This window comes from Pongo pygmaeus, chromosome 5 (genome assembly GCF_028885625.2).
Source record: "Pongo pygmaeus isolate AG05252 chromosome 5, NHGRI_mPonPyg2-v2.0_pri, whole genome shotgun sequence".
Classification (NCBI taxonomy): domain Eukaryota; kingdom Metazoa; phylum Chordata; class Mammalia; order Primates; family Hominidae; genus Pongo; species Pongo pygmaeus.
Genome location: NC_072378.2, coordinates 17,593,984 through 17,608,914, shown reverse-complemented (window position 1 = coordinate 17,608,914; position 14,931 = coordinate 17,593,984). Strand labels below are relative to the sequence as shown.

The 14,931-nt window shown below is 39.0% G+C and overlaps 1 protein-coding gene and 1 non-coding gene across 7 annotated transcripts in view; one reads left to right on the top strand and one right to left on the bottom strand.

The window, feature by feature from the left end:
- NUP153 (nucleoporin 153) overlaps positions 1–14,931 on the top strand; it is a 102,640-nt gene that overhangs the window by 86,291 nt on the left and 1,418 nt on the right. For 5 of the 6 annotated variants that reach the window (XM_063665844.1, XM_063665842.1, XM_054490479.2 and 2 more), the window contains 4 exons: positions 1,886–2,770; positions 5,276–5,632; positions 6,609–6,881; positions 14,708–14,876. In XM_063665844.1, coding sequence (XP_063521914.1) covers positions 1,886–2,770; positions 5,276–5,632; positions 6,609–6,881; positions 14,708–14,876 — 1,684 coding nt within the window. The remainder of the gene's footprint in view (positions 1–1,885; positions 2,771–5,275; positions 5,633–6,608; positions 6,882–14,707; positions 14,877–14,931) is intronic. The other variant, XM_063665843.1, reaches the window with a different exon arrangement.
- Positions 11,774–11,875, bottom strand: LOC129039698 (U6 spliceosomal RNA). Its single transcript, XR_008503417.1, has one exon. It is a non-coding gene; the product is annotated as a U6 spliceosomal RNA (small nuclear RNA).

Sequence of the window (14,931 nt, the reverse complement as noted above, 5' to 3'; positions counted from 1 at the left end):
GATGAATATACTAAAAGCCCAAACTTCACTGCCAGGCACCATATCCATGTAACAAAATTGCACTGGTAATCCTTAAATTTATACAAATTAAACAAAAATAATACCAAGCTTTATCTACTTTGTAATTAGCTTTCAAACTCTTGATTGCAACCAAAAGTCAGGAATAAACCTTTTATATTGTGAGCCCTCACCTGCACAGCATATACGTCTATATGATTGAAATCAGTTTCGCGAAATAATACTTTCCTTTGGTAGGTGTAAGGTTCCCTGGTATTTTCTGTTTTATTTTATTTTAAAAGAGAAGTGCTGGTTGCAGCCTGCTAAATTAATTGATGATTAATGGTATACAATTAGCAGTTTGAAAAACACTGCATTTAAGTGTTTTAGAAGTTTGTGCTTTCTGGTTCATTTTATCTCTTTCTGTAGCTGTTAATTCATGCTCCCCTTTTTATACTATTCTCTACCTGTAGTGTGGCAATCACCATACTTTTAAGTATCTTAGTACTTCTTAATGAACCTTGTTTTGAGCCAGTAGGTCAAGTACTTCATTTCTAATTTCCTCAGCTGCAGAAAAGCATTATGAAACCAAGACTTCGATCTTGTCAGTATAATGCTTGCTCTCTTCTCTCCTCTCCTCTCTCCTATCTTTTCTCTTCTCTTCTCTTCTCTCCTCTCCCCTCTCCCCTCTCCCCTCCCTTCTTCCCTCTCCCCTCTCCTGTCCCGTCTCCTCTGCTCTCCTCTGTTTTCTTTTCTTTATTTATTTTGAAGTGGAGTTTCACTGTTGCCAGGGCTGGAGTGCTGTGGCGCAATCTTGGCTCACTGCAACTTCTACCTCCCGGGCTCAAGCAATTCTCCTGCCTCAGCCTCTCAAGCAGCTGGGACTACAGGCACACACCACCATGCCTGGCTGATTTTTTTTGTATTTTTAGTAGAGATGGGGTTTTGCCATGTTGGCCAGGCTGGTCTTGAACTCCTGACCTCTGGTGATCTGCCCACCTTGGCCTCCCAAAGTGCTGGGATTCCAAGCGTAAGCTACCACGCCCAGTCTGATGTTTAACTTTATAAACATTGCTTCAACTATGTAATTCTTCTGTTTTTCTGTTGCCTTCTTTTTTTAAATGCTTGAGTGAATAACACATTTATTCACAAGATTTAAAACTCAAGAAATTGTGACAAGGTTCAATTTTTTCTCTCCATTGTCTCATTTTCCACCCTCCCTCCCACTTCCAAATGTAACTGTGGTTAGTTTCTTGTAAATCTTTCAAAGTTTCTTTATGCCCATCCAAGGCAAACATACATACTGCTATATATTCTTACTTCCTTTTACCTTGTTAGAAAAGTCTGTATACCACACTCCCTTTCTGCCCCTTTGATTTTATCAGGGATTATCTTGGACACATTTTTGTTCTTCCATCTTCGTTTATAGCTGCCTGGATTGTATATGGCATTTTGCATGTCTGTGAGTTTATCTTTAAAACAGACTCCAGCTATAGAATTGCAAGGTCAAAGGGTATATGCATTTGTAATTTTCGGTAACTATTGACAAATTGCTCTCTTTGAGTTTTGTGTTCATTTATACACCCACCTGCAATGTGTAGCCTGTTACTTCCAGTCTCATCGCCAGTACAAACTTTATCAAACTTTATCTCAGCCAGTCTGATAAATGAAAAGTGGCTTGTCAGGATAGTTGTGAGGATTGAGATATAAATCTCATACCGACTAAATATTGGTCACCTTGGATTATGTTTACAGCTGCTGGTCATACTCTTCAAAGTAAGCCCTTTCAAAGTTATTCCTATGTTTCTTTGGCTTTCACGGTGTTTACATTTTGTTTGAGAGGATCAGTACATTGAGTGTCTATGTGGTGTCTTTTATGTCTTTTTAGGCTTTGACACATCTTCCTCATCTTCGAACTCAGCAGCCTCCTCATCCTTCAAATTTGGTGTCTCATCATCCTCTTCTGGGCCTTCTCAGACTTTAACAAGCACTGGAAATTTTAAATTTGGAGATCAGGGAGGATTCAAAATAGGTGTGTCATCTGATTCTGGGTCTATAAACCCCATGAGTGATGGCTTTAAATTTTCTAAACCAATAGGAGATTTTAAATTTGGAGTTTCATCTGAATCTAAGCCCGAAGAAGTTAAAAAAGATAGTAACAATGATAATTTTAAGTTTGGACTTTCTTCTGGTTTAAGCAACCCAGTTTCTTTAACTCCATTTCAATTTGGGGTATCTAATCTTGGACAGGAAGAAAAGAAAGAGGAACTGCCCAAATCTTCCTCTGCAGGTTTTAGCTTTGGTACAGGTGTTATTAACTCCACCCCTGCTCCTGCTAACACCATAGTGACCTCTGAGAACAAGAGCAGCTTCAACTTTGGAACCATAGAAACCAAGAGTGCTTCAGTGGCTCCTTTCACATGTAAGACATCAGAAGCTAAAAAAGAAGAAATGCCTGCCACCAAAGGAGGATTCTCTTTTGGCAACATGGAGCCTGCCTCTCTGCCATCTGCCTCAGTGTTTGTTTTGGGAAGGACAGAAGAGAAACAGCAAGAGCCTGTCACTTCTACTTCCCTAGTTTTTGGGAAGAAAGCTGACAATGAAGAGCCAAAGTGTCAACCAGTGTTTTCCTTTGGGAATTCAGAGCAAACCAAAGATGAGAATTCTTCAAAGTCCACATTTAGTTTTAGTATGACAAAACCATCTGAGAAGGAATCTGAACAGCCAGCAAAAGCCAATTTTGCCTTTGGAGCTCAAACTAGTACTACAGCTGGTAAGTATTAACTTTTTATTATTATTATTATTATTTTTTTTTTTTATTTATTTTTTTTTTACAAGTCGTCGTTTTACAGGTTGCCTTGACAGATGCAGCAAGTCAAGTAATGGTTTACACTGAACATAGTTGAGAAATACAGAACTCTTTGGGAAGGAACCTAGGATTTTCAGTTTGAACCGCTCTTTAAAACCCTCATGATTCTGATGAAGTCATCTGTGGATCTAATTTTGAGAAATACAGCAGTAATGCAAAGCTCAATATAGTGCATATTTATGTGTGTCTTTTCTTCTGTTTGGGCTTTTATAATCAGAATTGGTATCTACTACCTGGAAAATAAGGATTCTTAGCTTATGAAGTATTTTCTACCATAATCTGTGGGAAGGCCTTTATTTACAAATAGTTACAGATATCCAGTCCTCATCAAACATTAAGAAACATAGACAACAAATATAATTAATCCTGAGAAAACAAGAGATTTTGAAAGCTAAAGTCCTGGGGGAAAAAATGACATAGCACCTTAAAGGTTAAAAGCATGGTTGTTGGTGGATCCTATTAGAGTCATTCTGTGGGCTGAATAGCAGGAAGAACTTCATAGCTGATAATCAGATTAGTGAACTAGAATTTCCCCAAACTTAGTGCACAAGTACAGAGAGTGATCCAAGTTAGATCCACAAGTTCCTTTGGGATAGGAGTGACCTAGAAGATACGAAGTTTTGGAGGAATATCAAAGAAGTGACAGAAGAAAATTTTCTAGATCTAAAGAAAGACATTGGTCTTAAAAATGGAGATTACCTATTGGCAAAGATCACTGAAATTCAGGACACCAAAGCTAAAACACCAAATGCTTTCAGAGAGAAAAGCTATTTGCCACAAATAGGCAGGTATCAGATTAGCATCATCTTCTAATTTACAACATCACATGCTAAAAACAGAACAGTGCTCTTAAAGTGAAAATGTTCTTGAACCTAGAATTCTATTACTAGCCAAATGTGTTTAAATATAAAGACAATCCGGGTGCCATAGCTCACACCTATAATCCCAACTAGTCGGGAGGCTGAAGCACGAGAATCTTGAACCTGGGAGGCGGAGGTGGCTGTGAGCAGAGATTGGCCAGTGCACTCCAGCTTGGGCAACAGAACAAGGCTCTGTCTCAAGAAAACCCAACAACAACAAAAAAACACAAACACAAAGGCAAAATACAGATGTTTTTAGATGTGCAAAAAATGCAAAAGTTGAATATCCTTGAATACTTTTGAACAATACATTGGAAACACTCAAAATTAACCTTTAAGAAGTATGGAATTCAACAAATAGCTATGAGCAGTTTTTCGTCTGTCATATATTTACTTAGAAATATAAAGACAAAATCAAAACTAAAATTACATATTATTTGGAAAGCAACAAAAACATGATAGCATCTAATCAGATTTGATGATGAAAACACCAGGCTATGGTAGACACTCTTAACCAGTCTTCCATTAGCCAGGTTGAAAGTGAACCAACATGTTTCATTTTCTGTAAGTCATACTAATGCCCATAGCATACTGTGACCAGCCCTGGATAGTGTTCGGTATTGGAACTGAGAGATTATTGGAATAGTTTAGAAAAAAATCAATAAGGTGGCTGGATTCAGAATCACCATATAAAAATCAAAAGTTTTTCTTCAAATCAGCATATCTCGTTTGTTTTTTTCTAACATTTCTAACTTGTATTTTATAAAAGCAGCAGAACTTGTAACATGCCAAATAACTAAAAGAACACAAAAGGCATACTTGTTGCTGGGTGAAGGTATTCCCTTCCTCCTCCCATAATTTTAGTTCTTAGGGGAATTTTTGTAGAGCTTGACAAGCTAAACTTATTCTAAAATTCACATGGAAAGGAAACCACACAAGAAATTTTGGGAAGAAGGGCAGGCACACAGGCAGCTGTGTCCTACCAATATCAGTCCGTGGTATAAAGTTATAATAATTAAAACAGTCTAGTGATAACAGTAGAGGAAACAAGTATATGCATTTTAGGAAATGTAGTGTGTCATAAAGACAGCATTGCAAATTAGTGCACAAAGGCTGTACTAGTTGATGCTGTGGAGAAGCTTGGCTCTCCATTTAGATAAATTGAAGTTATGATTTTGCCACATACTGTAATATAAATTGCAAAATAAAACATAAAAGTACAGCTGTGTTCCACTATCTAAGCTTGCTATTCAACTACAGTATCCAGTTAGATTTGGATTCTAGGGGTATTTTTATTAACCTGAATGCCAAAGGCCTTCCTATGAAAGGCATAAAATCCATAAGCTAGAAAAGAAGACGAATGTATTTGACTTTGTCAAAATCTAACATAAACAGATGTCCATTTGATGAAGTAATCTATATAAAAAACTTAATCTATTTTCTAGCGAATTCTAGGGTAGGAAAATTCTAGCAATTGTAGGGTAGGAAAAAGTACTTTCTGAGACTATTCTTAAGGATTTATGTTTGTTTCTTAATTCCTGTCTTACAGATCAAGGTGCAGCAAAGCCAGCTTTTAGTTTCTTGAACAACAGTTCCTCTAGTTCAAGTACACCAGCCACTTCCGCTGGTGGTGGCATATTTGGTAGTTCCACCTCTTCCTCCAGTCCACCTGTGGCTACCTTTGTGTTTGGACAGTCCAGCAATCCTGTGAGCAGCTCTGCCTTTGGTAACACTGCTGAATCCAGCGCTTCTCAGTCTTTGCTATTTTCTCAAGATAGCAAACTAGCAACCACATCCAGCACAGGTACAGCTGTCACCCCATTTGTCTTTGGTCCAGGAGCCAGCAGTAATAATACTACCACCTCTGGTTTCGGCTTTGGAGCCACAACCACATCTAGCTCTGCAGGTACATTTACAAAGGAAAAAAATGCATTGTAATTGGATGGACTTTACTTATTAGTGTGTCAGTTCTTAGCAAATATCATAACAGGTTATCACAAAATGGTGGGAATGCCTTTTGGTCATCTATACCAGGGTTGTTTTAATTATTCACTGTGTGGAATAATGTACACTCTGTGTTCAACTTTAATATATTTACCTCTTGGGAGCAGTTTTTCTAATTGTGGTAAGAGTGTAATACTTAATTTTTCCAAGCTTTGTTTTTTGTTTTTGTTTTTGTTTCCTTTGAAACGAAGTCTTGCTCTGTCACCCAGGCTGGAGTGCGGTGGTGCAATCTCAGCTCACTGCAACCTCCCTCTCCCGAGTTCAAGCAGTTCTCCTGCCTCAGCCTCCCGAGTAGCTGGGATTACAGGTGCCCGCCACCACACCCAGCTAATTTTTGTATTTTTAGTAGCGATGGGGTTTTACCATGTTGGCCAGGCTCGAACTCCTGACCTCATGATCTGCCCGCCTCGGCCTTTCAAAGCACTGGGATTACAGGTGTGAGCCACTGTGCCTGGCCCCAAGCTTTGTTTTTAAAATGTTAGGTTGTCAGTAACCAGACACTGGAAATTGTTTTATTAAACATCAGTCTTTATTATGCAATGTATATATGCCCATCATGAGGCAGTTTCTGCACAGATTAAATTTCTGGTGGGAGATTATTCTGAGATATGTTCCTTTACCAAAAATTGTTGGCTGCAAAGATGTGGAGTAGTTGTTAATTGCAGTTTTTGTTTATATGAATTTAGTATGTTTCACTAAATAATGGTAGAGAGAGTTGTATTCTCAATCATTATTTAAAACTTGTCTTGATGGAATTTGGTTAGCAAGGTAAGAGTCTGAAAAGAAGCTTGACATTTGCTTGTGGGTTTACAGAAATTTCTTTAGGATAATCTGACATTAGCCACCATGGTGACTTAATTGTTTCTTTGGGCCTCCAGGATCCTCCTTTGTGTTTGGAACTGGACCCTCAGCACCATCTGCCAGTCCAGCATTTGGTGCTAACCAGACCCCAACATTTGGACAAAGTCAAGGTGCCAGCCAGCCCAATCCCCCAGGCTTTGGATCTATATCATCTTCCACAGCATTATTTCCCACTGGTTCTCAGCCTGCACCACCTACTTTTGGGACAGTGTCAAGCAGTAGCCAGCCCCCTGTGTTTGGACAGCAACCTAGTCAGTCTGCATTTGGCTCTGGAACAACTCCTAATTCCAGTAAGTGTGCTGTGATGCTGTTAATATCTGTATGGGTTTTGTGTGTCTTAAAATATTTTCCTTTGAGCTTGGAAACCATTCATATGTCTAATTTTAAAATTATCTCTTGTACTTGGCAGAATGGAGAGGTAATATGGTTGGATTTATATATAAACAACATTCCCAGGTTTCACAGACTTATAACCTTTTTAAGGTAGTAATGTATTTTAAAGTGTTAATTTTTACTCTGACTTAAGTATGGGATTCATTCAGTCTCATTTCTTCTCAACTCTGAATTTTTGGGCTCACAAGGCTAGCTTTGAAGTGCATTTTCTGATCCTATTTATGATTGGATTTGCGTCAGAAAGTTACCCCCAAGTCCAGTGCTCTCTCCTGGGGCAGTCCCGCTGAGTTGTCTCATGACACTTTCTATTTACTGATGATACCAGCCTTTCCATTTGACCTGCATATTTAAATATGACTAATCAAATTGTATTATAATCCTATATTTTCTTAAAATTGTTGTTGATTTTTTTCTAATTGCCAAATATAATGTTATGCAGAAAGGGGTGTAAAATATAAGTGAACAGTATAATATTGAAGCAAATGCTGTATAACAACCACCTGGGAGCCCCTCATGTATCTCTTTTTGAAAACACTCCTCTCTTTCTCCACTCTAATGATGACCACTGCCTTGTCTTTTATGGTAATCACTGTTCTTTGGGTTTTATTACTGCGTTTATTGGCTAATATATGCATCCCTAGAAAATGTAGTTTTGCCTGCTTTTATATAAATGGAATATTACTGTATGCAATCTTTTGATTTGTGATTCTTTTGCTCTAAGGCTTGTAAGGGTCATCCATGTTTTGCATATAGTTTGTTTATTGTCATTGCCATAGAGTAAATCATTGTATGAATATACTGCAGTTTATTTACTGTTGACATATGTTTCGGTTGTTTTTAACTACTAGGAAATGCTACTGTGTACATTCTTATATATGTACCTTGGTGCACATATGTATGTTTTTCTAGAGTATATACAGTGGCATGGGATTGCTGAATTAAAAGGTTTGTATATCTTATACTAGAAGATAATACAAACTTTTCCTGATGGATTCTGCCAATTCATATCCTACCACCATTGTATGAGTTCTTAATATGTGGGTTCTATTTGATTTCTCATGTGTGTGAATTGTTTTAAAAGGTTGTTTTTTTTTTTTTTTGGCCATTTTTCAGTTTGGCTTTTGCGTATAGGTTTGTAGAAGTTCTTTATGTATTCTGGATATTGGTACTTTGTCAGTTAATGTACATACCAAAATTTCTCCTGTTTTCTGATATACATTAACCATTTTGATCAGGATTTTTTCCTTTAACATGAAATTGGAAAGTTTCGATTTCTTTTACACAGGTAGCATTTTCCTCTGTCGTCATCGTCTTTTTTTTTTTTTTAAGACGGAATCTCACTGTGTCGCCCAGGCTGGAGTGCAGTGGCTTGATCTCGGCTCACTGCAACCTCCGCTTCCCGGGTTCAAGTGATTCTTCTGCCTCAGCCTCCCAAGTAGCTGGGACTAGAGGCACGTGCCACCACACCTGGCTGATTTTTTGTATTTTTAGTAGAGATGGGGTTTCACCATGTTAGCCAGGGTGGTCTTGATCTCCTGACCTCATGATCCACCCACCTCGGCCTCCCACAGTGCTGGGATTACAGGTGTGAGCTGCCGCGCCCAGCCTGTATCTTCTTAATATGGAGACCTTAATAAGGTTAGATCAGGATTCTGATTATGGAAGTACTAATTATTGCTGAGCCATATGGTATACTATAACTTTCTATACTATACAAAATTTTGTTTCTCTGACATTATTGACTTCCTCTCTGTTAATTTTTTTTTTATGTAAAGAGCAATCAATTTTATAAACTAAATACAAAGAAAAAGTCAATTTTAGGAAATATTTCTTCCAGTTAAAGAATTGAGAAAAGGCCACAGAGACCCTAAAAATTAGAGTCACACTGTTGTTGAAACTTGGAGAAAGACAGCATTTTAGGGTTGAGGTTCTCAGTTGTATGACAAGGTAGACCTGGATAGTAAAGATGTTAGAAAATCCTTTTTTAAATTTTTTGAGACAGGGTCTCACCTTGCCACACAAACTGGAGTACAGTGGTGGAATCTCGGCTTACTACTGCTCAACCTGCTGGGCTCAAGCCATCCTCCTGCCTGGGCCTGCCAAGAAGCTGGGACTACAGGCAGACACCACCACTACACCCATCTGTTTATTTTTGGAGGGGGGCATGGTTTGTAGAGACGGGGTTTTCCATGTTATCCAGGCTAGAGCTCAAGCAGTCCACCCACCTCAGCCTCCTAAAGTGCTAGGATTACAGGCATGAGCTACTGTGCCCAGCCAAGATGTTAGAAAACTCTTGATTGTGGGAAGCAGCATAACTATCCAAAAAAACACAAAAGAAAAGCCGTGCTACAAAGTCTAGTGAAGGTCATTCCCACAGAAAACACAAAGCATTAATTTTTGTCATACATAGAAATATAGTTTTAGTAATAATCCAAAAGCATTTTTGATAAAAATGAAAACCATATTTTAAAGTTTTTCATTTTTAAAAACTGATGTGTTATTTTGTTACATACATACAATGTGTAATAATCAAATTAGGGCATTTCGGATATCCATCACCTTGAACATTCATCATTTCTTTGTGTTGGGAACATTTCAGATCTTCTAGCTATTTTGAAATGTACAATAAATTATTGTTAACTCTACTGTGCTCTCAAATACTAGAATTTATTCTTTCTATCTAGCTATATGTTTGTATTCGTTAACCACCTTCCCTTCCTACCACCACCCCAACCAAGCCTCTGAACCATCATTTGTTCTCTACCTTTATGAGATCAACTTGTTTTTTAGCTCCTACACATGAGTGAGAACATTGAATATGTGTCTTTGTGCCTGGCTTATTTCACGTAACATAATATCCTTCAGTGCCATAGATGTTGTAGTAAATGACAAGATGTTATTTTCTTTTAATGACCAGATAGTATTTTATTGTATATTAAACCACATTTTCTGTATCCATTCATCTGTTGATGGACACTTAGATTGATTCCATATCTTGGCTATTGCGAATAGTGCTGCACTAAACATGAGGTACAGGTATCTCTTTGATATACTGATTTCCTTTCCTTTGGATAAATAGCCAGTAGTAGGATTGCTGTATCATAAGGTGATTCTATTTTTAGATTTTTTGAGAAACTTTCTTACTGTTTTCCATAATGGTTATACTAATTTACATTCACTCCAACAGTGTATAAGTTTCCATTTCCTTGCCAGCAATTGTTAATTTTTGTCCTTTTGTTAATAGCCATTCTAACAGGTGAAATGCTACCTCATTGTGGTTTTGATTTGCATTTCCCTTATGATAGTGATGTTGAGCATTTTTTAGGTCTTGGCCATTTGTGTGTCGTGTTTTAAGAAATGTCTATTCAGATCCTTTGCCCGCTTTTCAGTGGGATTATTTGGGTTGTTTTTGTTTTGCTGTTGAGTTCTTTGAGCTCCTTGTGTATTCTGGATATTAGTCCCCTGTTGGATGAATAGTTAGCAAACTTTTTTTCCCTTTCAACAAATTTTTCACTCTTGATTGCTTCTTTTGCTGTGCAGAAGCTTTTCAGTTTAATATAGTCCCTCTTGTCTATTTTTGTTTTTGTTGCCTGTGCTTTTGATGTCTTAGCCATAAAATCTTTGCCTAGGTCAGGGGGGTCCTATCTTTTGGCTTCCAGGGGCCACTTTGGAAGAATTATTGTCTTCTACCAAACGTAAGATACATTTACACTAACAATAGCTGATGAACTGAAAAAGAAAATTGCCAAAAAAAAAAACTCCATGTTTTAAGAAAGTTTATGAATTTGTGTTGGGCGGCATTCAAAGCCATCCTGGGCTACATGTGGCCTCTCGGTTGGACAAGCTTGGCTTAGACCAATGTCCTGGAGCATTTCTCCCTATGTTTTCTTCTAGGGGTTTTGTAGTCTCGTGTCTTACACTTAAGTCTAATCCATTTTGAGTTGATTTTTGTATAGGGTGAGAAGTAGGAGTCTAGTTTCATTCTGCATATGGATCTCCAGTTTTCCAAGCACCATTTACTGAAGAGAGTATCCTTTTCCCAATGCGTGTTCTTGTCATCTTTGTCGAAAATCAGTTGGCTGTAAATACGTGGATTTGTTTCTGAATTCTCTATTCTATTCCATTGGTCTATGTGTCTTTTTATACCAGTCTCATATAGCTATATATGGTAAGTATAACTTTGTGTAGTATATTTTGAAGGCAGATAGTATGATACCTCAGCTTTTTTCTTTTTGCTCAGGATTGCTTTAGCTATTTGGACTCTTGTGGTTCCATATGAATTTTAGGATTTGTTCCTCCCTCTCTCCCTCCCTTCCTTTTTTTTTTTTTTTGATGGTGTCTTACTCTGTTGCCCAGGCTGGAGTATAATGGTGCAGTCTCGGCTCACTGCAGCCTCTGCCTCGCAGGTTCCAGCGATTCTCCTGCCTCAGCTTCCTGGGTAGCTGGGATTACAGGTGTGTGCCACCACACCTGGCTAATTTTTGTGTTTTTAGTAGAGATGGGGTTTTGCCATGTTGGCCAGGCTAGTCTCGAACTCCTGACTTCAGGTGATCTGCCCGCCTCGGCCTTCCAAAGTGCTAGGATTATAGGTGTGAGCCACAGCACCTGGCCGGATATGTTTCTATGGAGAATGTCATTGGTATTTTTGGTAGGGATTGCATTGAATCCATAGATTGCTTTGAGTAGTATGGCCATTTTAACAATAATAGTTCTTCTGATCCATGAATATAGGATGTCTTTACATTTGTTTGTGTTCTCTTTAATTTCTTTCATCAGTAGTTTTTAGTTTAAAAATATAGAACACTTCACGAATTTGGGTGTCATCCTTGTGCAGGGGGCCATGCTAATCTTCTTTGTTCAAGTTTTGGGTATGTGCTGCTGAAGTAAGCACTGAAAGAACTTTTCTCACAGGGTCTTTTAACCTGTTCCTCCTACCAGGCTTTCTTGGCTTGCTGTTTAACTGTGCTCTTGGGAAACCTCTTTTTACCATTCTTTTGGAGATTCCTTTTAGCTTCGTAGAGGAACCCATTTCCTGGGTGTCATGTCTTTCCTGTTACTCCCCTATTTTCTGATACAGCACATCTTCCAGTGATTCTTGAGGGTTCAGGGATGCAAAATGTTGAGGCCATACATCTCTGCAAGGATCTTTATTCTCTCCCCATGTTTGGTAAGATTTTGATTGAATATAGATGTGGATTGGAAATCATTCTTATAATTTTGAAAGCATTTCTCCATTGTAGACTTTTCTGGCTTCCAGAATTGCCTGAAGTCTTGATCTTTGCTCTTTGGCCTGTTTCTTCTTTCTGGAATTGTTAGACTCTCCTCTTTTGCCTCCATTGTTCTGATACATCAGGATGTGTCTTGATGTGGGTTCGTTTTTATCGTTTGTGTAGGGAGTGCAGCATGCTCTTTTGTGAACTTCCATTTTGGGGAATTTTCCTGAATTATTTATTTGAAGATTTTGTCCCCTAATCCTTCCTTTCCTTCTTACCTTTTGTCTTCGTGTCATACTTTCTCAGATTTATCTTTCATTACCATTCTGTTGAGATTTTAACTTCCGCTGGGCGCAGTGGCTCACGCCTGTAATCCCAGCACTTTGGGAGGCCAAGGCAGGCGGATCACGAGGTCGGGAAATCGAGACCATCCTGGCTAACACGGTGAAACCCCATCTCTACTAAAAAATACAAAAAATTAGCCGGGAGTGGTGGCGGTCGCCTGTAGTCCCAGCTACTCAGGAGACTGAGGCAGGAGAATGGCGTGAACTCGGCAGGTGGAGCTTGCAGTGAGCCGAGACCGTGCCACTGCACTCCAGCCTGGGCAACAGAGCCAGACTTCATCTTTAAAAAAAGAAAGAAAGAGAGAGATTTTAACTTCCACTATTTCTTTAATTTCTAAGTATTCTTTTTTATTTTCTGGATGTTTCCTTTTTATGCCCCTCTGTGTTCCCCCCCACTTCCACCCCACCCAACCCGCCAGTGGATGAAGTATTCATTAAAGATATGGAGTTCAGATTTTTCTCCTTAAAATTTTGTTTCTTTGCTGAGTCAGTTTTCCCAAAATTGCTTTTATTATTTTTGTCTCAGTGTTTCTTATTAAATACTGTCCTCAAATGCCTGGTACTCCTTGGCTACCTGTAGTTTTTATGAGTGTAAGACACATAAATACCACTTAAATCCTTTCTACATTGATAGGGCTTACAGATCTCGAATTTCATTGTAGATTTATCTGGTTTATCTAGCTTTATTTTACTTGGGAAAGTTTGGATGTTAGTATCCTTCATTCTTTCCACTTAGTCTGTCAGATTCCCCAAAGATGCATCCAGTCTCCTGCTTGGAGGGTATCAGAGTTCTGGGAGCTAAGATTGGGAAGATGGCTGGAGCACTCGGTATTTAGTGAATATTGATCTACACTTAATTCCTGTTTTCAAAATGATATTCTTGCCCTTAACTGTATGTGGTGTCTCCCAGTCCAGACACTTCTACAAAGACTGAAAGACTAAACTTCTGTTCTGGTGCAGTGGAAGAGGAGAATTACCATCTTTTTTTTTTTTTTTTCTTTTCCTTCTGAGATAGGGTCTCACTCTGTTTCCCAGGCTGGAGGGCAGTGGCAGAGTCAGGGCACACTGCATCCTCGACCTCCTAGGCTCAAGAGATCTTCCCACCTCAGCCTCCTGAGTAGCTGGGATTACAGGTGGACGCCACTACGCCTGGCTAATTTTTAAAAAATTTTTATAGCGATAGGGTCTCGCCACGTTGCCTAGGTTGTTCTCAAACTCCTGGGCTCAAGCATTCCACCTGCCTTGGCCTCCCAAAGTGCTAGGATTACAGGCATGAATTCACTGCACCCACTGATAATTACCATCTTGGTGTTGGGAGGGATTGATTCTGGGTGTCTGCTTCTAAACATACTCTGCCATCCTTTTTTTTTTTTTTTTTTTTTAAATTCCCACTACATCCTCACTTCCATAGGTATCTGGAACCTAAACATTTTGGGTATGTTTGGTGTAAATGCAATTGCTTCTGTTCTTTCCCTGCTGCTGGTTCAGTATCAACTCTAGTCAGCCTTCCAGCTTCTAAACCTTTGTTGCTGTTGTCACCTATCTTTGTAGAAATCCCTTGTTGTTTTAATGCACTTTTCAAAGAAGATAGAGCTAAATGTATTTGTTGATTTCACTATCTTTAACCATAAGTCCAGGCTGCCCTTTCCCCCTTGGTCATAGGTAAGTTGTGTGATTTGTTGGAGGTGTCAAGTATGTACTATGTGTCAGTGGAGAAAATAGTTTTCTTTAGATTAAAAGACCAGAATATTTTAATTCTTTGCATGTTTTTATATGTAGAGGTCAGAGTCATTAATTTAAAAACCTGTCATGTTGCGGCCGAGTACAGTGGCTTACGCCTGTAATCCCAGCACTTTGGGAGGCCAAGGTGGGCAGATTACGAGGTCAGGAGATCGACACCATCCTGGCCAACATGGTGAAATCACGTCTCTACTAAAATACAAAAAATTAGCCAGGCATGGTGGCACGCACCTATAGTCCCAAATACTGGGGAGGCTGAGGCAGGGGAATCGCTTGAACCCAGGAGGCAAGGGTTGCAGTGAGCCAAGATTGTGCCACGGTACTCCAGCCTGGGCAACAGAGCGAGACTCCGTCTCAAAAAACAAACAAACAAACAAAAACCTATCATTTTGCCCTAATGAAGTATTTCTGCTTCAACTATTGTAGGTTCGGTTTTCCAGTTTGGCAGCAGCACTACAAATTTCAACTTCACAAACAACAATCCATCAGGAGTGTTCACATTTGGTGCAAATTCTAGCACACCTGCAGCCTCAGCCCAGCCTTCAGGCTCGGGGGGCTTTCCATTTAACCAGTCTCCAGCAGCATTTACAGTGGGGTAAGAGAATTTTTTATTGAAATGGAGAATTTACATTGGTAAGAGTATGTGCATG